The sequence below is a fragment of the Chanos chanos genome, chromosome 5 (assembly GCF_902362185.1).
Source record: "Chanos chanos chromosome 5, fChaCha1.1, whole genome shotgun sequence".
Classification (NCBI taxonomy): domain Eukaryota; kingdom Metazoa; phylum Chordata; class Actinopteri; order Gonorynchiformes; family Chanidae; genus Chanos; species Chanos chanos.
The window spans coordinates 34,135,815-34,160,171 of record NC_044499.1 but is presented as its reverse complement, the minus strand read 5'-3'; the positions used below and the strand labels follow the sequence as shown (position 1 = coordinate 34,160,171).

Below are 24,357 nucleotides of genomic sequence, written 5' to 3'. Positions count from 1 at the left end.
AGCCTGCCCCAGCCTTTCCCTCTGCTCAGCCACATAATCTTCATCTTGAACTCATTACTCATTTTTTCCCCGTCTGTCGATCTTTCTCTACTACTCTCCACTGCCCTAATTGAAAAGTAGGAACAGGACTAGCAGTGGAAACATGTGGTACAAAGACCAGACACCCAGTGATGACAAGGCAACAGTTTCCTTTGTTGAGCATGGTTGAACTATCTCTTAGTGATCTCACGCTGTGACAAATCCTGCCTTATAACTGCTAATATATGCAAAGGCCATTAAAGGGGGATTCTAGGGTGACAGGGGAGCGACAGACGTTAATGTCTGTTACTGTGTCTGTGGTCGAAATGGTGACAAAAACATGTAGGACCAGCTACCTTGCTGTTCAGGAGCCACAGTTTGCAGACAATTACTTTTGCCATTGTAATGAGGTGATACGGGCAATTAGAGTTTTAAAATGAATGAACTTCAGTAAAGCTCCTCAGTTGAATAAACTGATATTTCGAGGAGAGGTAAGAAAGTTGTAAAAAGTAGAAAAAAGGGCACTTGTAAAGCAGTCTAGAGTGAGAAGTTTTGGGGTGAATGAGGGTTTGGAGTAAAAACAATAAAACAACGGCCGTATGGGGAATCACTGCTACTCAATTGTGTAAAGTTAGAATTGTGAAGTGCTAGCTTACTTATTATTCTCAAGGTGCTAAGGTCTAGGCGGACTTTGTGGAAGAGTGTATAGCCTGCCGCTGGGTAGTCATTCCTGCAGACACAGTCCTGTCTTCTACTGCCATTGAAAGGGCATTCAAAGGGGTTCTGCAACCTAATGAGATGTCAAATTCAATAGTTAAAAGTGTGATCATTCAGTGTGAAACATTCATCGTATGAAAAATCGATTAGTACAAAATGACATGTGTAAAGCATACCGGTATCCATAGACTTCAGAGTAGTTATCAGTTTGGCCACTGCGCAAAGTGACGTACTCCTTCGGAAAATTGGTTTGCATTTCTGCACAGTAAATCTGGGGAAAACATATCACTATATGAGTATCGCAATATACTGATCAAGAATATGAGATTGAAAAGTAGAAATGCAGTATACTGTATAATTAAGATTTTATACCTGGATAATCTTTGATTTGACTTTAAGATAGTGTTCACCATCTTTTCTTATACCTTCTTTCATCTGAACCTCTCTGCATGTTGAGAATATTTGACCTGAAAATGACATAACATTGTCATTCATACCTGACAGTTATGTAAACACATGCAAAGACCAACACATACACAATACATGTAAGGGATGGGACAGCAATTAGAAAGAGCAAAGAGTATGTCATGTTAGTACAGTAAACAAGGAAACTGCTCTTTAGTAATTTTCTCAGCATACATGTTTCTTTGCAGGATTGCTTGGATGCCCTGATTAGTATTAAAAAATTGACCTGTTGAACTGGCCGTCATCCAAGCCTGTCATTTTTTTTCTTTCCTGAAAATTTGACTTGGTATGAGAAATACGGGTAAAAATGAACCAAAAGAATATGTAAGCCATATCTAAACATCTGAAATACATCTAATTCTGAAAATGATCCTTCTCCACATTAAGTTAATAAAAATAGGCTGCTATAGCAGATCTCATGCAATCATCATCAAGTTTTTAGATAAAATATTTTTCATTTCAAAGCCAAACTCTTCTATGGAAATGGACTTGAAATGTTTTATGCAGCTACAAGGATTCCATCACAGACAAAAAAAGAGAGCACATATCCCTGCTGTTTTAAAAGAATTACATTGGTTGCCTCTGGCATTTTTAACGGATCCTTCTTTTAGATTATTTTCCACATGCAGAAATTCAATTGTATTGTATAAATGACTCACACTCTGTCTGGCTGCAGGCAGCTCTGGACTCAGGTCTCTCAGATGAGGGACAGTCTTTGGACGGGAGTTGTTTGGAGGTGAAGCATAGCACACTTCTCTCCATTACACCAGCACCACATGTCTGAGAACACTAATGACAACAGACAAACAAAGACATTTGCCACAAATGTGCGCCTTTCACTTTAACATAGCATCAGCTTTAGTGTACTTTTCGAAAAGTTCAGTGCAGATTTTGCTCTGTGAAAATGGATCCTACACAGAGAAACTTAAAAAATGAATTTAAGATATTAGTTGAGTACAGGCGATTTTTTAATCTGCACATAGACACACCTTGCTCCATGGGCCAACTTCCCAGTGGCTTGTTGGGGGACACTCTCTGATCTGGCACTGCCTGGTGTCTAGTGGCTGGGGCTGAGGGCACTCTGCTCCTGGGACAGAACGGTGGAACGACTGGGCCGTGAACAACTGCAGGTTTGCTGCAGAAGGCATGACAGAGCAGGACACCATCCTCTGCTGGTAACCAACACCACAGCTAACAGAGCACTAAAACACAAGCACGCGCACATACACACACACACACACACACACACACACACAGGTCAGACAGGTCAGTAGGTCAGTAGCTGTTCAAGGAGAGCAAAACCTCAATATATAAGAATTCTTTCATAACATACAACAATAGAGAGAGATAGAGAGAGAGATTCAGTGGCAGACCTGTGTCCATGCTCCTGTCATCCACATATACTGGCAGACAGAACCATAGCAGGGCTGATAATGTGATGGTCGTGACAATGGGTTACATAGGCTGTCAGGTACAGGGGTCATCCTGTTGTCCACACACAGCACCTTCCTACTCTGCACTCCCTCTCCACAGGTGGCATTACACTGTGGTCAAATACACACACATACACACACACACACACACACACACACACACACATATGCATGCACAAAGTCAAAGAATAAAAATAGCACTGAAAAAGTTGTAGCTTGTGGTACCATAGATGTAAAAAAAAAAATTAAATAAAAAAAATAGGGCAAAAGCTTGAAATAATGCAATGTCAACAACAATACAACAGCAATCTACACTCAGTGGCCAATTTATTAGGCATACCATGTCTTTCCTAAAATTGGACAGCTCTTCCATGCAGAGAGTCATGTGGCTATGGCTTACTATTAAAAACAGACAGACAGGCACTGGAGGGATCTTGCTACTGACTGACTGAACATTAGAATGAACAATATGAATGACCTATGATCTATTTCGGTGTGAGGGTGATATTAATCTCAGCAGTTTGAGTGTGTAAGAAACGGCTGTTGTCCTAAGCTTTTCACAGATGAAAATTCTAGGATTTCCAAAGAACAGTGCATGAAAGGAAAAAAAAAATCAAGTGAGTGATAGTCCTATAGGCAAACAAAGCTTGTTGAGGAGGGATGTCAGATGAGACTGGCAAGAGCAGTGCAAGTTAACAGTTGGGCCATGAACAGGCGTATAAAGGTGCAGTACAACAGTGCAGCACCGAACAGCATCGCAGAGTTGAGACATGTCTGTCATTTGGGCCACAGCAGCAGGAAGTGGCTCCAGCGATCAAATGACCACCAACACTGGACAACTTAAGGAGCAGAAACATGATGCCTGGGATAATGAATTTTGGTTCTTATTGTGTCATGCTGATGACAGAGTCAGGATTTGACTTATCAACTTCAGTCTATGACTCAGGCATGACTGTACCACCATACCGTCTAAAAGAAACTGCATGATACTTCTGCAACCCTGAGAAATATTTCTGACAATCTGTAGAATCCATGCCTCAAAGAATACAGGTTGTTTTGGATACAAAGAGGAATCCAACCTGATATTAGATGGCTGTACTGTTATAAACTGGTTTCTGGGTCCAGGGACTGTAGACATTTCCATTACCTATCAAATCCTGATAAGTTTCTGGTATCAGATATGTTCTACCAAAAGTCACTGGAATGGAGTCAAAAACCAAGGCTGTAAAGAGCAATATGCTTCAGAGACCAGAGGGGGCAGTGTTGCATCACAGTAAAACTCCAGGCCCAATAATTTCTCTCTATCTTTAGTGGAACTGAAAGGGAAATATTTCATTCTTTTCTTGATGACAAGATGATCAACATGTTAAAGCAGCTAAATTTACTGTTTTGTGTTTTACAAAAGTATTCTGTTTTTGTTTTTAACTAGTCTAAACCAGTGTTTGTGCTGTCCGTACTGTCCTCTAGGGCATTTCCTGTTTTTTACCAGCATCCAACTCACGAACGTCAATCAGCAGAGTTCAGTCAATCAGTCATACCCTGTCCCATAAGGCTTTTTTCAAATAAGTCACACAATCACAAATTACACTTTTTATGTGATTTAAATGAAGGTCCTCGTTTTCTTCGGTACAGTGGCCTCGCCAAGCAATCTCCAAAGCACCAGCAAATCTGATCCAACAAATTGTCAAGCCCTTGATTAAACAGGCATAGGGGTGGTGGAATAGAGAGAATAAGTGGAATGGCTGGAGCCATCTGTCATATCTGCTGAGGGCCCCTACTTTAGATAGATCTTAAAGATCTCAAAGTAACTGCACAGCAACAAATCAGATCAAAGAATGGTATAAAGTGAGGCAGGCATCTTCGTCTTTGGAGAAAAAAAGCTGTTATTAAATGAGGATATTGCTTTTCGTAATGTACTAAACATATATGATTACTTAAACACTCCTATACATTAATCTTATTTAATATCTCTTATCTTCGTCAGCAAACCAGAGCTCAAGCGTGTAAACAAGTGGCGCTCTGCAGGAGAGATTAACCAGGAATGAATAGAGTGAAGTCCATACATGGACCTTATGTTTTGTGCTTCAAGCTGTAGTGACATGAAAGGAAGCTGGACAACAAAAAAGAGGGGATTCAAGTACCAATGACGTCACCCCACTCTCAGCCAAGAGCAGATTGGGATCAATGCTTTGAGTTTGACTCTGTGATGTATCAAAAGACGGAATGATGTTATCATTGAAACCCTCAGAAGAAATCCAGTGGAACTCAGCAACCTTAGCAAACCTCTCATCTCTCAGGGAACATCTGCATTCTCCTTTGCCCCCCCCCCCCTCTCTCTCTTTCTATCTCTCCCTCCCCTCTCTTCCTCTCTCCCTGTTTTCCTCTCTTTTTATTCCTCTTATTCACTCACAGCGGGAGCTTCTGAGAACACTTTCAACAATGGCATTAGAAGCATGATTAAAACCTGCACTCTCAACAAAACGACTACACTCTTCATTAATTAAACATATACGGTGGCCCCTGTGGTCTGCCCATTAATGAATGAATGCCAGTGGATACTGAACAATAAAACTGAATTGCTTGCACTCCTTGTGAAACATCTGAGGCTTGTTGCTTTGTCTACGTTTTAAGGTCAAGTAGCAGCTTGATATTGTTTGGGCTCAGTCAGCGTTACAGTGACATTAAAGGAGCCTCTCATTACTCTGATAGGGACTCCATAAGGAGAGAGAGAGAGAGAGAGAGAGAGAGAGAGAGAGAGAGAGAGAAAGAACAAGGATAGGGAGAGAGAGAAGAGAGAGATAGCAAAAAGGAGAAGTCAAACATAGGCAATCAAAACTACATCTTCATCTCAAAGCACAGCTAAAACTATGAACTAAACTTTCAGTGAGTCAAAATGATATTATGAAACAACAGCCACTTAATGTGCCACATCTCAATCCATTAACCCAATTCAATCTATTTTTTAAACACTTATAAAAAAGAAAATGGCCCTTTATAAACCCCAGAAAAGGAACCGGGGCTCTGAGGGGTAACGTGTGAAGGGAAACAGACTGACACTCACCTCCTGCCACTCATGTGCTGCCCAGACATGGTGGTGGCAGTCAGGGGACAGGCAAGGCTGCAGGCTGGCAGGCCGTACACGTGGATCACATAATTCTTCACTGACCCGACCAGTGCCCCTCAGTCGACAGTATACTTCCCTGCTCTGGACTCCCATTCCACAGCTTACTGAGCACTGAAGACACACACACACACACACACACACACACGCACGCACACACACACACACACACACACACACACACACACACACATAAAAAAGTTTATTTGTCATAACTTAGTGTTATAGATCCCGGCATATAGTGAGGATATATATCTATAACATCCAGATTTAGATCACTTTGTTGTGATTTAAATCTGAATGTTTCTGAAATGTAATCTTTTTGGAGACCTCATTCTTCCTTTGTCTGTTTTGAGTTTGTATACTAATTTCTAATCACAGCAACACTCTGTTTTGTCTGTTGTATAAAGTCACACGCCACCATGTCTGTCAACAGTAATAAACAGACAAAGGAGATAAAAACCATTTCTACATTTTTCGCTTGTTTATCTGCAAGAGGCCTGTGTTCAGGTCATGCACAGGACTATCATGTCATTCCTCTTTTTGAAGTCTCTGTCATACCAGCATTGTTAAATCAACCTCTACTAATTCAGTCTCTTTTTTTCTCTCCATGATCTTATTCACACAGAGTCCCCCATGGCTATACCATCTCAGAAGGGGAGTTAATTGCATTCATATGTTGTTTAGCAATGTTTCTGCTACATCTGTAAGCATTGCAGTTATGTATAGCATGAGATGTGGCTTTTAAGAAACAAAAAGTATGTAAGCGGTGAATATTTTTAAAGAGTGTGGGGAAATTTTTTTGTAATTTTGTTCCATTTTTTTAATAGCTGTGGCATATTTCTGGCAAGACTTCCTTTCGTGAATTCAGGTTTCCTCATTAAACACTTGGATAGCAGCATAATATTTACGTAGCTCCGACGATAACGAATAATGATGATGAATCATAATCATCTGAGGTTTATTCAGGAGTTTTGGTTTCTAATTAATGGTGGTTTCAGGATCGTGTTCTGATCGTGTATAGCTGGGGGAGGGGAAGTTGAAGAGTTGAGCAGATTGACCTGTTTCTGGTTGTTGTGATGTACAGTGACCATGAGACATTGGCAGTGGAAGAGGCAGCTGTTAAAGATCTATCAGTTGACTTGTTGCTCAGCTGCTCCCCAGCTGAGAAAGGAAAGCAACAAGGGGAGTCCCACACACCATGGTCTCAGCCCAGAAACCCCTTCTCCTTAGCCTTTCCCCTCTAACTATCCACACCCCCTTGGGTCAGCGGTGGGCTAAAGAGACTGCCGAAATAACCGAACGGTGGGCACGCTGAGGTTTCTAAAGTTGTCACAGGCCTAGATGTTGAGATATAAAACATGTCTTTATGCTCTAGTTGAGGATTTCATGGTTTATGGTGGTATGTAGTAGGGGGAGTGGGAGGAGATGATTGGTTCCAGATCTGAGAGCAAAGGGAGTGAAGTCTCTAGGCCCTCTCCTGCTGGGGAGAGCTGAAGGCCTTGGGAGACTAATGGTAAAGGGGCACCTCAGCACACCCAACAGGATTTCACAGTTACACTTCAAGGCTGTGTATCGCTTTGAGCTCGAAAAAAGATGCCACAGAGATCTGCCTTCACTTCAACCTGTGCCTTTAACAACCTCCAGACGTCGCCATCTTTGTTTGTTTTTGGCCTGAGGTTGAACTTCCTGAGCTGAAGAAGCTAAAACCAATGACCCCCCTCCCCCTCTTTGCCTTGGAAACATATACACTGGGGTTTAGTGAGACCCTCATGATAGATTGCGTGACAAAACTCAGGGCTATTTATTCCTGCTTGTGATAAATTCAGGTTCCTGGGTTGTCCTTTTTTCTAGCTCACTCGTGTATGTCCCAGTGTGACACCGAAAGTGTGTCACCTTCCTCCTTCAGTCATCTGCCAACAGCAGACGCGTTGGGTGTCTGGCCGGCTCCGCCGAGGCTGTGACCTTGCCCCTGTGGCAGGTCCTTTGGCCCAACAGGGTCTGGTTGTGGCCGCCTGCATGGCTCGCCCGCTGTGTGCTTGGCCTTTTCAGCTTCGAGACTTTCAAGTAGTTGAGATATGAGTTAGGCTGCCACTGTCTAAACAGGAAACGTTTAAAGCATCCCTGATACAGCTTTGATGACTTTAATGGAATCATTCGATTTTGAAGCTTATCAGACTGTGAATTTGTCAGACAAAATACGATAAAATAGGTGAATTGATTCACTAGTGATTGTTCTAAAATTGCTGATGCTACCAATGAATTTGGAAAACACTCATCTTTGCCACACAGAACAGTGAGAGATGGTGAGAACGCAATCACTGCGGCAAATGCTGAAGGAAAGAAAAGAAGAGAGACGCAGAGAGAGGGCGAGGCAGGTCATAGATGGATTGAGCGCATCTGCACTTTTGCTTAGCTCTACATCTGCTTATTTTCAAATTTATTTACTCTCTAGAGCATACAAATCAAGTGCATTGTGTAAATGCTGGAGAAAAGCATCTACAGAATGTCTAATTTATATTTGCAGAGGAGAGGTTTGCACAAGCGGACTGCTGAGGCAATAGTTTTTGGATGCATACATGTAATGTTCCTAGAAGTTCGTCAGAATGCAACAATGGGAAAGAGTATTGAGAGAGCTGATGCAAAAGCTGGGGATACATACCGATCTCCACCTGTTGGCTTTCCAGCTAGGACAAGCCCCAGTCCGGCAGACTTTCTGCGTCCTGGGCCTTGGAAGATGGGCGCAGTACTCCTCCTCTATTTCGGTTTGGTTCTGGTAAACACAGGTAATATCCCTGTCCTTGATCCCCTTGCCACAGGTCACAGAGCACTGAGAGGAAGAGAGAGGAAATATGAGAGTCCCCAGTGACATCTTATTGTCTAAAAACTAAACAGATCCTGTATGCCTGGAAGGGTATTTGTGGATTTCAGCCATTGTAACATGAACTTTTGAATGTAACAAGAAGATAGAGCAAGATGAACAGTATGATCACACACACACACACACACACGCACACACACACACACACACACACAAACAAACACACGCAATCAGAACACATTTTATTCTTGCTCTTAGCAAGAGGACCACCAAAAATGTCTCAGTTATTTGGGCCACAATTTAGCTTTACAGAATTTAAATCAGGATGGATATTTAGCCATTACTGTACATATTAAATTGTGGCTGACAGCAGTAAATTCTGTTCATTTCCCTCAGTAACTGACAGTTAGAACTCACTCTCTCCTTATATCACAGTGGAATTCACAATCTACAGCGCAAAAAACCTTGACATTATGAGCTTTAGATTTAAATTCAAGCCAGTATGTTTGGAACTAAAAGACACACAGGGCAAGAGAGACTTCCAAGACCAAAAACCCTTGATGCAATCATCTGGTTTCAATAACTGAGCTAAAACACTTCACACACACACACACACACACACACACACAAAACAAACCATAAGCAAAGACCCTTGAGAGTGCCTTAAAGCTCGTCTCCTGAGAAGGCAAATGAAAATGTTCTAGACTCCTCCGTTGTTATGAGGCTAGACAGCAATTAGAGACTTGGCTATTTCTGCCCTGCCTGCATGGTTCTGACACAAAAAGCCACCCCAAAACTGGGTATCTGCATTTGGCCTGGAAGACACGTATAGCTTCGTTTTGTCTTAGCAAATTTTCCAACCCAGAAAATAAACATAATATTGCTTTGTTCTTTAATTATGATCTCAAAAGATTACATAATACAAAACCCCATATGCTTTCCGGTCTCATCATAGTTTTCTAGCTCCCAATACATACAAGGCCATGGAAAAAAGTCTTCCTGAGTTAATCTGTGAGTATATTTACAAGCAATATTTTTAATAGAATCAGTCCATTAATAACATTATAAAATACGAGGTCTGTGATGTTTCAACCCAGCTCTTCTAGGAAGAGAAAACAAAGACGGAGAAGGAAAAGAATCTCTGGGGCAGGTTTGTACAGCACATAGTGCTGTGCTCCTCAATTAAAAGCTTTTCAGACAGAAAAGCAAGTGTAGGCTGCGCTTCACACCGTACATACACATCGTATACATTGTAATTACGGAGGCATTTTAAACACAGGGCTTAGGTCAGCCGACAAAGTACATCAAAGGTCTTAGTGTGATAAGTGACTGATCCTGAACACACCAGCAGATACTGGAAATCTCTTCTTGTGTTCTCAAAAAGAAAAGAAAAAAAAAATGATAACACCCTAAGCTCCCCCTTCACCTCAGACAAAAGTGAGAGAGGCAAACATGTCCATGAGGGTGGTGGAGGGGTGAAAGGGTGCGGGCAAGAGGGGTAAGCTCCTCCTTACAGCAGTAAAAGAGAAGAAAAAGAAAAGGAAAAAAAGGAGAGAGAGAGAGAGAGAGAGAAAAGGAAATCACAGCCATACGGGCAGCTCCCCGTATAGTGAACTATATCTGCTGGTTAATGGTGGGAGAAGACGACGTATGGTAGTGTGCTCCAGTGTCTCAGCTTCATCTGTCTGCCATTAGTTAATCAGAGCAATTGTGGGGAGCAGTGAGAGAGAAAGAGAGAGAGAGAGAGGGTACAGGGCGTGTGAGAGCAGAGGACAGCTTCTCCTCACCGCAAGCAGAAGAGAAATAGGACGATGTCATAGCACAGCACCACTGCTCCAAAACAGCTATGATTCTACAAAGGTAAGGTATGGAAGTTTTTTCTCCTTAATATTCCGTTTGGAAAATTGTTATAGTTAAACGTGTTTTATAGTTTTGTATTTTTATGGTGCAATTAAAAAGGAACAGATGTTATTGGCACAAAGATGTGTTGTATTTGTTGATTTTAAGAATAAGAAGGAAAAAAGATAACAGTGGGTTCACAGTTAAGAGACTACAGGGTCATTTTAACTATATAAAGGGTTTGTTTTTTATATCTATACATTTTTGATTAAATGAATCATTGAATCAACAAGCGCTGATACTTCTATTCATAGACACTGTGAAACTAGGTGCTTAGTCAAGAATACGGTTTTGGTAGAGTGTACATCGATTTGTGGAAAGTGTCCAAGGAAGGTGCTGAGCACTTGAGTCTTATGCTATCATCACAGAGTAGACATAAAAAATCAACTTTCCTTTTAGGTAGTGTCACCCTCCCAAGATCATTGTCTATTCTACATGACCAAGTGGGTTAAGTCTAGTACAGGTAAAAGGGAGCCATCGAGAAAACACAGTCCAGCATATAAGATCTATAAGAAAGCATAGGCGTAAACTATCGCATTTTTCTTTTTACTTCAAGCTTCACAGTAACAAACTTTTTATTTGTTTAACAGAGCTCTGTGACCTCAGCGAGTGTACACAGCAATAAGATAGATAAACACATCTCCCATTCGTCACAACACTGGCAGCTTGTAATTCCCTTTTCTTAGCAAACATTTCCAGTTTACTGGCTTAGAGTGGCTCTGTTTGAAAGAAAGAAAAAGCAAAGGAAATACTCTTTGTCCATTATTAAGGTAATTCACCAACTAATTTGCCAAATCATTTCTCATTATTCGGTCTGTACCGTGATGACCTTTAAAAGTTGACCCAGTCTCACTGTAAAACAGGGCAGAATACCCTGACATCTCTCTAAAGGCCTATGATCAAATCTGAGTTGCATGAGTGACTTAGCCAAGAAAGATTCTGCACTATAAGGGTTTTCACTCAACAGATTCACAAAAGTTCCTCTCTATGTAGAGCTGCCAGGCTATAAACTGCAGATGAGTGTGACACAGAATTTGCCATCAGCGGTGCCCTGGTAAGTCAATGGAACATTTAACTAATGGAATAAGGCCATGCTATTACATAAGTAAACACATCATAGCATAACACTATATCTCATCTGGCATACTATTAAGATGTTCCTTTTTCAAAAATACTGATGAAAAAAGATTTCCGGTTGTTTGACAATTTGCAGTTCATTCAATTTTCTACAAACCAAGCAGCATGAAAAGTTAAGGTAAGGGAGATGGTTAGGGTCAGTATTCATGCCATACACAACATTCGTAACTTACATACATTGCAGGAATCTAACACATTTTTCACATTCTTTTATGATTTTGCACGAAGGTTGATGGAAACAAAAACAACTGTCAAGCTGAATATTAAATATTAATTTTCCATTCAACAGTGTAAAAGCAGGTAATCTTATAAATGTAAAGAAAACAAGACACTTCTGAGCATAAATTTGAACATCATTATTAAATAGTAAGACAAGATAACAGATTATAAGTTTAGTATTAAGATCCACCAGCCTGCAAAACTTCATAGCTCAAAAATGACACCATAAGAACACAACTATTGGATTAAACTTTCTACGTGTTCTATACAATATATTTCCATTTTTCATTTCCAGGCATGCTGGCAGAGGTAATAAATTGTATATGCTCCCAAAACAATTCATTTTTTCAAGGGAGACATTCATATAATATAAGTATTTTAAGTCACTGCATGTGATTCCAGTGGAACAGCCAGCTGATAAACCAGTGCCTTGCCCGTTAATCTTAAATTTACGAGTTCTAACCAATACCATATCTAAGAATGTGTGAGTGCCAAAGTTGAATTCCATTCTCATTGCACAGGGCAGGGAGAGCAAGTGTCTGATAATACCAAGCATATGGAAAGAACAGCCTCCTGAAGGCGTTCACAGCAAACCTGGCACATGGAAGAACTCACAACTCTGAAATCTTTGAAGGTTGTCCACATTATTACACCTCCTATAAACAAACACTCCATCAACACAGCCATCTTATTGCAACCCATTACCAACAACTTGGACGTGAAACTTTGCCAAATTATGACCATTTCGCTAACTTTATTATGTTACTCCATGCACCCTAATCACACATCATACTTGAGCAAAAAACATAAACATACTATACAAGCATACATATGTTGAAAAGAGATCCTGCATGCTCTGTTTTTTTTTTGCTTGTTTGTTTCAAAGTGTTCTTTTGCAGGACTGAACAAAACACGATGTCAGTGTGGAAGCAGCTGCTAAGAGCCCATTTCTGAGAAGAAAGAATGTCAGAGGCATAGAACTTTCAAAGGGTAAATAGCTGAACTGGTCTGATCAGTACCAGAAATAGACACAGTCCTTTAACTATGCACTGCACAATGTATAACAAGGGTCTTTCACATACATTACAAAATTTGCAGAGGCTATAACTGTTCTACATTTTGTCGGAACGATTCACGATCTACAAGTACCAAGTGTAATCAATCTGCCTTAATGTTCCACTGACAAACGAAGAGACTCAAATAAACACTACTAGAAGGGACCATATTGAATTTCTCCAACATCATTTTCTCTGAATAGCAACATGATTCGGCCAAGATAAACTGTATGGCTGTAACTCACTGGCAAAATGAGAACAGCTAACTTTTTTTTTTCCTCTACTAAAATGCTCAGCTGGAATTTACACACATGTTCAAAACCGTAGTTCAGATAAAATCATTATTACCCACTTGCTACAACACATAAGGCGATGTATAAAGAGCTTAAGGCTAATAAAGGCTGATAAAATGTTTAAAATATGAACAAATGTGTAGCTTGACAACAGTCAGCACAATTCCATAAAAAAAAAAAACGCAGTAAGACAATATATTTTAGCTTGACATTTTACAAACAACTTAAAGGTCTGCTAAACTCTGGCAAGCTTCTACTTTGGAGACAGGAGAGACAAAACATCCATGACCCCCGCCCCCCGACACACACACACACACACACACGCACACGCACACGCACACGCACACACATCACCATCACCCTCCCCTCTGTACCTGAGCTACAGTCCCTCAAATCTCAATGAAGCCCATTTTCTGTGTGAATACAATATTGGTAAATCAGAACTTGTCTCAGGACTTGCTCAAGCTCAACACCTGCTCTGCATTAACACATTTTTCCAATCTGAAGACTCCCTGTTTACACTACTCTGTTTTATGAGTACATGACACAGGGTGGTATTCTCTGCTGCAGTCTTAAGATGCTTTATTAACCAGATAATATTTTGCCTTGGGGAAACAAAAACCATCAGGTTGTTCTGTTAGGAGAGTCCAGGCACAAGACAAATCCTTTGATGTCACAGCGTTTCTGAAAATGCTCTGACATAATATCTCTGTGGTATAATCAGTAGGCGATTTGTTATTTTTTTAACGGGGGGGGGGGCAATGGCCAACAGGGGAGATGGCCCATTGGTCACTGATTCTACTCCACAGACTATATAGGAGGATGGCAGGTTAACAAGGGGATGCATTTTGGTCATTTCGCTAACAAGGGGGATGGCATCCCCGCTCATCCCCTTACAAATCGCCTACTGGGTATAATGGTTTGACAGCTATATATAACCATTTGGTGTGGCAGTCATACCACACAGAATTCCCAACTAACCACGATAATAACATGCAAATATCAAAATAAAAATAAGTCGGACTGATATTCTTTGCCAAGGGTAACTGCACGCACATCTGCAAGATTGTTTCTCCAATGTGGACTCAATAGCAGAGTTTTTCAGTGTGCAATTAATTACTCTGATGAGCATGATGCAAGCGGATGGTACGGAGGACAGACTGAGTGTATCCCACAACAGTTAGTGGTTTCTTTAATCATAGTCTGACACAGGCTTGAATATATAATGTAGATGAGTAGTCTAAGACAGACATGCTGGTATTTCCTCCCCATCTGTACACCAGCGGCCCAAGAGCTCAGAGTAAAACTCAAGTAGAAACAGACCAGACAGGTACACACATGCGCACGCGTGGACACACACACACACACACACACACACACACACATACGAGAGATGAACAACAGTGACACGCACGTCTGAGATGAAGAACAGTGATAGGCCAAGTCCGTAGAGTCTAAGAGGTGGTAAAAGTATTCACAGGTCTTTTGACAAAAAGTCTGAAACAGAGACGGTTTACAGTCCGAGTTTAAAGTTATTGGACTACTAAGCCTGTATTAAACCCCAACACGTGTTGAATGTCAGTTCCATTCATATTTGAGTCAGTTGTTGAGTTTCTCTTCACATTCATCATTCATTTTTGTAAACTGTGTGCAAGCTGACAGAAAATAACAGATTCCATCCCATGTATTTCAGCAAGACCTTAACCTGACATTTGCCATTGTTTGATGAAGTGGAGTATTTTGGAATAATTCAATACAGTCCAACAAATAGTTAAAACTCGCTGACAGAACCAAAGGTAAACATCATCCACCAGTGGACTGTATACAGCACATGAACTTTCCTCAAGCTGAACGAACAAGCTCTGAAGATGTTAAAAGACCAACAGTTGCAAAACTATGGGTCAGTCATACATGGCTTGTCATAGAGGAAGCACTGCAGGTTTGCTACAGTGTTTAACTATAAGTTCATTAGCTTAACACTAATTTTAAAAATGGTGGGTTTTGTACGCACGATAAACTTTCTGATGTGCTTCCAGAATAAATACGAAGCATGCAAAGTGGCGAAAAACACACAAAAAATTCTGTCCTATGTTTTACCATGATACTGTTTGTGCTGATACTTATGTAATACGATATACAATACACTTGAAATTTCTGAAGTGGGTTTTAAAGAGCCAAAAGAAGAAGTGCCAGTCTCAAAAGTTGTGAAGGGATAGGAAAGCACACACTGACCACACAAGTAGCTTCTTAATTGACTATATAACACTGAGCTCTACCACCAGTATTCTTCTGGGATGAGTGACGGACTAAGCTAGGTGAACTGATACAGTCATGTACTTTTCTCGAATGTCTTAGAAACTGCTCTTTTTTTTTTTTTTTTTGTAATCTGGTAACCATCTTTTTACAGTAATCAAATGCAGTCACTGAAACCTCAAAATGGTAAGATCCTTTCATTTTTACAACTGAATGTATTTTAAATGTAAACAGGAAAAAGGTATTAATGGTATTTCAGGGTCCAACAATAGACATGCACTTGGCTTTTCTACACTTGAATAAATTCTGAGAGAAAATTGTGGCTGCATTAAACAGACAATTCACTCCGAAGCTTGTACACCCATCTAGGATGTGTGTGATGCAACTTCTCATGGAAAGGAGAAGCTGTATCTGGTTTTGTCACTGAGTCCTGTTCTTAATCATAAAATGAGTCAGGGAAAACTTAAACACTTCCACACCTATTATTTCCACTAGTCACATCTGTGCTCAGCTGGAGTACTTGGAAACAAATAGAAAGATCAGTGGATCCCTTCAGTTCTACTTTATCCTATGCCCAACATTTTCAAAGTTAAAGTGTTCAAACAATGGTCTTAGTTCAGAAATGTATAAGTATTCTATAATTGCAGCCATATCAGCATGTTATTAGATGCAAAGGACGTAAACATGCAATATTTTGAGTTTGCAATATTCTGAGTTTGATGTAAATCATGCTCGATTGCAGAAAGGGTATAAAAGGATATTTTATCGAACATAAGGGAATTCACCTCTGAAGTTTGATATTTATGTACATGTGTAAATTATTACTTCTAGTGCAACGCATCAGTATTTGCTTATATACTTTGTCTAAAATTCCATTTGTCCAAAATCCTTTTGCAAGCAATGACCTGAACTGTTATTAATTTTTTCTTTAAAATGAAGGGAAAAAATGCTATTACTACAGAGGGAAAACACCCTGACATTTCTTTGGTTAAAAACAAAATTGAATAATGGGTTAAAGTAGAAAATGCCTTGAATGTTTTCCAATTGCGGTCTTTCTTACAGATCTAATGCTCTTTGATGAAGACCAGGTATGCTATAAAAGGGTTGAAATGCTAAAGAAAAATTTCAATTTGGAAATTTTGCTCTAGCCAAGGATTCATAATCATCACGAACCCTATAAACTAATCCATATTATCTTTTGCTTTGATTTAACTGAATAAACAAGCATAAAATGCTAATGAAGCTAACCTTTTCCTGTTAAGAAACTTGCCTATGTTTCTTTCTGCGGTCTCGCTGGCTCACTAAGCCTGACATATGGGCAGCATCAGGAAACACACGCTCAGTGATGTCAGGACCATTTGACCTCACAGTGACAGGCTGGGGAACTGTATTTGGAATAGCCTGGGGGACAGTCCTTACAAGTCAACGTGTTGTGCATGTGGATTTCATTTAAGTCAATGCACTGGGTTCAAGGCCAACTGAGGCAGTCCCATCCCTATTATTGTAAATCCTACAACAGTGATAAAACAGGGATAGACTCTTATTTATGTGTGTATGTATTCATGTATTTAATTATTTGTATGTTTATTTGTTTGGTTGGTTTTAAAAGAAGATTCCCTGATACTTATTTTAATTTTGTATACCAGGTAAGTCCTTAATTCACAATCCTGGATAATGATAACTCAGAGTGTAAGGACCTAAGTAACACTTCACATGTTTGCATCGGTGTTTTAGAGAGAAGGTACACATAATATGAGGCATGACAATGCATTTTGTTCCTGTTCTCAAAAGTTGCTTGTTTTGTTTTCTCAAAGCATCTATTGAATTGCTGTCAAACTAGAAAAATAAATCAATAGGAAGCTGTTTTCAGGAAGAGATACATTTTCCAAATGATTTCTGAATGGGACAATATATCAGAAAGCTAGACAATTTTACTTTTAAAATATTTGGTTTGTCAAAAAAACCTCAGTGTTAGATTTAAACACAACATATAGACTCTCTTTTTATAGCATTGTAAGTGTAGTAGAATTCCACAAAAATCTAGATTAAATATCTGAGTATATAATACTGATTACAAACGATACTTGACTGGGGGGTGGGGGGGTGGGGCTCAGGGATATTCCTATCCTCAGGTTGTTGTTTTTTTTTCTAATGACTGCTATAATGGAGATAGCGATTTTCTACGAAGGAAATACCCTTAAAATACCCTGCCAAGGCTATGCATTAAAGTCTAATTTTAAAATAGACAGTTATACGGAGGCAAGGATTTAAAGAATATTCAACTTGGCTTCTGATGTTTTAATGGAAAAATTTAAATCAGCTAAATGACTGAGAACTGAATCAAGAGATTTTATCACATGAGTATTGCACCGGTTGACTGATCACCTTTCACCAAGCAAGCTTCATATAATCAGTACTTCATCCATTAAGATACATTGTTCCCTTGCTATAAATACGGATTTTTTTAACACAGCACTGGTTTAATGCAGTGATTATCTGACGACTGATAACCTTCTCATTCAACTATTACTATGGATTAATGTTAATATTCAACCCGAATAAAAACATGGCATAATTATCTCCACTATTTCAATGTAATACAGAACAAAGGAGTTTTCTAACTATACTAAATATTTCAGTCATGGTGCACAAGGATAAAGACAAAAGCCATGTTATATCTTTACTCCCCAGGCTCTAATAAACCTTATGATTTAGCACAGACATAGCTAGATGCCGGTTTTATTTCTCACAACAAGTTGCAGTGTGTAGTCACTGTATGTTTTACAAGCTATACGGTCTCTGAAAATATGCTAACATCATGGAGATTCTGGCAAGGAGAAAATAAAATGTGTGATTTTAAGGTCCTTCTTCAGTCAAGCAGCTGATGTTTTGCTAATGTGTTGTCTTAGTTATTTATTATTTTTTTTTTTTTAATCAGCCATATTCACTATTAATTGATTATGAAGACTGCTTTTAACACTGTTCTGGTGCATGACAGCTATTCGCACATACAGCAAGAAGATTATGTATGACTACATCTGTCCCCCTCACATGAGTCCAGTTTCAAACTGGAAGAAATCATTTTTTTCTTATATTAACAGTGCTTCCAGCAGTATGACCAAATTTTAAGTCTTTCAGATGCATAGCCATTGTTTTTCTGCCATTAATTTGGGACTGTTTTGCATATAAAGTCCTGGCCAACTTTGATTTTTATCGATTATTGTTGCTGTAAAAGCAATAGTCTCTAAATTTCTAGCCAAATGCATTATGGAAAGCCCTATTACTCAAATTATAAACAGATGTACCAACGAGAACCAGAGCTTGACTTTGAGGTATGTTTCCTCTGGGCAGTCCACAAAATAGAAACTGGGGAGTAGCATTACAGTCAAGAAAATCCTATAACATTTCAATATTACGGAGTAGGAATCAATATAAGAATTTATATGTAGGTTCTTTGGACAATTGTATATATATATATATATATATATATATATATATATATATATATATATATATATTTTTTTTTTTTTTTTTTTTAATTGAAATTGTACTTTTTGTGATAAATTACTCAACTAATAATATTGTCTGTTACTGGAGATACCATGTAAACAAGGTACACTAATAACAAGAGCACATGTAGCAAAAATGCAACCTGAGATTTAAGTGAACACTGGTATTAGCGCTGATTATTTAACTGACAGTGAATTGGCTTTTTACAGGTCAAATACAATAAAGCATGACTTTTGGTTTTGCAAGCTCCATGGTAGACAAACAAACTAGCCTCTACTGTATGAATGAACACGATTTAAGAGATTTTTAGTAAGCACACGTTATTACCTCAAAAAGGAACACTCCAACTCTCAAACTTTGCCAAGATCAAGGTGCATGGCTTTCCATCAACTGTCATATGTTACATATGTATGTAGAATGTTAGTTTCGCTATATTCATTTTGCCTCCAAAGTTTCAGCAATTTTTTCAGCTTTTCTGTCGATTACAAGGCTAGTTGTCTACTGACAGAACAAGTGACAAAAATGTTACTAATTTTCATTCTCTGAAGTTTTATATTAAATGAAAAAGCACACTGACTAATGTCACAAACAATGTGTTAAAAGCTTCCATGATAAACTGTAACAGCTGAGACAAAGTTGTCAATTACCAGCCCAGAGAATGCTGGCTTCGCAGAGGAAATCTCTGCACTATTAATAGGACTCAACTTGAGATATCCAAAAAAGATCATATAACAGTTTGTCCCATACATCGGAACAAAATATCATATTGACAGACAACACAAATTACACAACAGTTATGCATTTTTAATATTTTTACACAAAGAGGCTAGTTTGACATGTTCATGGATGTTCATGTGCATGAAATGACAACAATAAGCAAAAGCAGTTTGAAACCATCATATCTGACAACATAAATCCTTTTGAGGTAAAAGAATATTTTCCCCATGGCACAGATGCTGAACATCATGCGTTAATAGAAGAAGTGCCAAAATGAAGAAAGACACGAAATATAGATGAGAAATAGAGGATGAGAAGATACAGATGATTGAGTGTTTAGTGTCTACTAATAACTGTTGAGGAAGGGAAAGCAAAGGGAATAGAAACTGGTTGTTTACAGTAAAAAACATGAGGAGAAGGTACATATCACATTAAAGCTGCAGCGATGAGTTTTGTACTGTAAACAATAAATAAGATCCTTTTAAAATAAATCCTTCAAACGTGTAAAAAAAAAAAAAGTGGCCCAGGAAAAAATATAATGTGAAAAAAAACATAATTGTAACAAATGTAACAAGGAAGAGGTATTCTGTGTTTCAGTTATTGATGGAAAAGATGCCAATTAAGCAGATGTACCCATCTGCTCTTAAAGCTACACTACCACAAAATTTACAGTTTAATGAAGTTTTCATGAAGATATGTCAGTCACAAACTGAAGAGCTCCCTTACAATTCAGCTCTATTCAGATTTTAGGAGATAAATTAGCACCATGATTACTGAATGTGATTTCACTAAAAACTATGGGTTGATGAAAGAAAAACTATATTGGCCAAAAAAGTACTGGAGTGTGACTACTTTCATGTAATGATATACATGGACAATTAATGTTAAATAAAATATCAGTTAAAAAAATTTTAAGATGTACAAATGATACTGCATTTTGATATACTCCATACTGCTCTGCATTGAGAAAGTAATACCCTGAACCACAGTTATAACACTGATGTTTTGTATGCCCTGAAGCGCATAAGACCTGCACTGGTAGGTGGGCATGGGGATATAGAGCTCTTTTTCATTGGTATTGTGTTTACTGCTAGAATGTAATACTAAATTTATTAAACTAGAGATTGTTGATTGTTTCCCTTAATACTCTTGGTTATGGCTATCCTGAGTGTAAGTCTTTAGGTAGTAATTAGACTGTCTTAAAACTGCAGTGTAACCGGTTTATTTAAATTCTAAGGAGACTATTTATTGCGCTCTTCACTGGAAAAATTAGTGCAGCTGTTCACATCAGCACTATAAGGAACCTTTATCATTTGCAAGAAATATTCTAGTGAAGTGAAGTAAACCTTTAAAAAGTAAACTTAATACTTAAAGAAAATATCAGTTTGAAAATAAGGCAAATTATGAGGTTTTGTTTAATAATTTGTTATTCACACTGCTAATAATCCAGTTCCTATATTTTGTTTAAATCATTCAGTGCAATGCATTTTAACACCTCTTGATTTTGTTCTACGTTTTCCACACAATATTAAGTTTGTGGTTGTGGCTTGGAATTATTTAGACTGTGCTACATTTATATCTCACACAGAGCTAGTTTCTATCTTCTGAATCTCATGATGGAATTTGGAAAATCAATGGCATTTCAGGTTTCATCCATGCTTTCAAAAATCTACTTTCACAGTAATAAAAAATACCTATCACCAAAAACCAGCTGTTGTATCTTTGAAAATATTTTCCTCTGTACAATCTGTCAGTTTCTGATGACAAACAAGTGGTCTGACCTAAAGCACCAGTTTAAAATATTAAATATCATAAACCTACTAAAGTAAAAAACAAATCCATACTGTACAAAGATACATATACAATATACACTGAAAGTCATTTGCTGCTGATATTAAACGTAATAATATTAAAACTCTTATACACAAATATACACTTGTGTACTTCGGTTACAAGGAGTGACATCGGCCACAACATAGTTTACTTCACGCTTCACAGGAAATAAATATCATTTTAATTAATCGTTCTTCTCTAGAAATATACTGAGTTGTTGAACAACACTCCGCTAATTTATAGCTTTCATTTACAGCTCTTGCTAACGACTGGATACATATGCTTCTAATGATTCCCCATGGGGGGTGAGGGGCAGGGGATCAGCAATTTTGTTCCCTCCTAATCAGCACCATGTCAGTGTAGCTGCTGCTTGGGTGGGCAGGAGCCCCAGAAAACCCCAGCACTCCATTATCTGGCTACAAAGATATTGTCTGTCATTTCCAGAAGTGTATTGCCACAGAGCTAGTGTAGAAAATAAGTGTATAGTGTTTTTTTTTTGTCAAGAGGACAAGCCTGTCTTATGTTTAAGTGAAAAGGTGCAGGTACGGTTTGTGAGACATCTGAAATAAACACTGTAAACTTTATAGTTGGTTTCATCCCTACTTCGTTTCTACACCTGCAATGTGAAAATGCACACTCCCTATTAAGCTAATGGGCCAGAGTAACACCCTCTGTAAATAAGCAGAGTTGACATGTACTCACAAGGACTTTGCCACAGTGACAGAGAGACTGAGGATAGAGTGGGGGGAGAGAAAGGAATACTATCGTACCGGCTTCCATGGTCGTCTGTGCCAGGAAGCACTGCTCGGGCACGGCTGCGTGTTACACTGCTCCACGTCAGGTGGCTTGTCCAGCATGTCGCAGCTGTGCTCGTTCAGTCTCTGGCCATTGGGCCGCTGGCAAACCACTAACCGCGTCCTCCTTCCGCCACCACATGTCTGTGTGCACTGAGGGAGAAAAAAAAGTATTAGGGTTAGTGAGGAACAGACAAGCGAATTAGTGAAAGACAGAGAGAGAGAGGGAGAGAGAGAGAGAGAGAGAGAGATTCTATCTGATAAACTGTTACTGGAAAGCAAGGCTGTAGCATAGTGAAACAGTGGAAATCAATAGAAAGTCTCTAAAGTCTATCTTAGTTACTTATGAATAGTTATGATTAACATTTTGATGTCTATGTTGAAAAGAATGAGTGAGTGAACCATGATACCTAGTATAAAACCCAGTATAATTATAAACAATGTCTTATAATGTACTAATAGTGGCAACTGAAATCCTTATTGGGATTCACTAGAGAAGACCCCACCAGAGAAAGTGAAGGAGTGTGACTGGGATTACTATATGTTACTACCACTATCTACTACTAGTATATACTATCTGCTACTTTTTCAGTCCTCTTCCTTCACATGGAATCCTCTCCATGACAAAAATATGTATTTTTGCAAGATGAAAATGAGTCAGAAATCAATGTAAACCACTGTAATGTAAACTACTGTTCAACAATGTAAACCACTGTTAGGCAGAAATGCAATGTTAACACTCTGACTTGTGATTAAATAATCCCACATAAACCATTCCTCCTGAAAAGCAGGTAGTAGTAGTGACCATAAATACTTGAAGGTCACCTGGAGCTTTGTCAGGAATAGATGTTTCTGGTACCTACCTCCCCCCAGATTCCATAGTTCCAGAGTGGGCAGGGTCCTGAGTTGCAGCTCTTGGATTCATTGGGTTTGACCCTCTCGTCACAGTAGTTGGTGCTACGGCCCTCTGCATCCTGACATACCACCACTCTCCTCTGGAAGCCGCCCTCACAGGTACTAGAGCACTGAGGGCGGAACAGGACAGAACAGGGTGTCACATACACAAGTCCACACATACACACATGCGCACATACACACACACACACACACACACACACACACACACACACACACACGTGCGCGCACACACAGACAAATGTGCATAGACAACATATTTTCATATTTTCTCATTCTGTCTCTCTCTCTGTCTCTGTTTCTGTCTCTCTCTGTCTCTCTCTCTCTCTTTTTGTCCCTCTTTCTGTCTCTCCCTCTCACTTATACACACACAAACACATACGAGCAAGTGAAATAAAAAGAATATAGGCAATTGTCCTATGTGTAATGACTAAGGCTGTATTGTAGCAGTAGAGAGTTTGATCTGAGAGTGCATATCCAACAGGCTATGCATGTCTGTGGAAAAAAAAAAAATAAAACAGCAAGAACACAACAGCTGAAATGTTTACTTTGCCCTAACCATGAAGGTTTAACAGCAACAGTTAATATGACTGAGCGTGGCAATGTGTTCTCGTGTGTGTATTCTGATCATGTTGAGACATACTGCTCCCCAGGGGCCCGTCCTCCACTGATAATCTGCAGATGGTACGTTCCAGCTGCTGTGGCCAGGGTGGTGGCCTGGGTCAGGGGGGAGGTAGGGGTGGCTCTTGGGCTGCAGGGGGTAGTTTGAGTGGCAGGGCATCGCAACACATTCCTGTTCAGCGCTGGGCTTTTCTTCAGGGTGGCAGAATGAGTCATCCACCTGCTGGTGGTAGTTCATACACACGACCTGTCTGGTGGAGTGGCCCACACCACATGACACTGAGCACTATAGGACAAAGTGGAAGACATCCAATGGAGAAGAGAAGAGAAGAGAAGAGAAGAGAAGAGAAGAGAAGAGAAGAGAAGAGAAGAGAAGAGAAGAGAAGAGAAGAGAAGAGAAGAGAAGAGAATCCTAAATTAAACTGTCTCAACAAATCATGTCGTACAACACAACAAAAACTAAGAATTCCACAAAGGACATTCAGATGTAATTTAAAACATGAGGTAGCAGGCGCATAAGGATTTAACATATGAAA

The 24,357-nt window shown here is 39.2% G+C and overlaps 1 protein-coding gene across 1 annotated transcript in view; it reads right to left on the bottom strand.

The window, feature by feature from the left end:
* LOC115811530 (A disintegrin and metalloproteinase with thrombospondin motifs 20) overlaps positions 1 to 24,357 on the bottom strand; it is an 81,157-nt gene that overhangs the window by 2,176 nt on the left and 54,624 nt on the right. The window contains exons 26-36 of the mRNA XM_030773772.1: positions 23,844 to 24,107; positions 23,149 to 23,310; positions 22,262 to 22,438; positions 8,417 to 8,584; positions 5,695 to 5,868; positions 2,574 to 2,744; positions 2,190 to 2,402; positions 1,860 to 1,989; positions 1,108 to 1,202; positions 912 to 1,006; positions 675 to 808 (exon numbers count right to left, since the gene is read on the bottom strand). Coding sequence (XP_030629632.1) covers positions 675 to 808; positions 912 to 1,006; positions 1,108 to 1,202; positions 1,860 to 1,989; positions 2,190 to 2,402; positions 2,574 to 2,744; positions 5,695 to 5,868; positions 8,417 to 8,584; positions 22,262 to 22,438; positions 23,149 to 23,310; positions 23,844 to 24,107 — 1,783 coding nt within the window. The remainder of the gene's footprint in view (positions 1 to 674; positions 809 to 911; positions 1,007 to 1,107; positions 1,203 to 1,859; positions 1,990 to 2,189; positions 2,403 to 2,573; positions 2,745 to 5,694; positions 5,869 to 8,416; positions 8,585 to 22,261; positions 22,439 to 23,148; positions 23,311 to 23,843; positions 24,108 to 24,357) is intronic.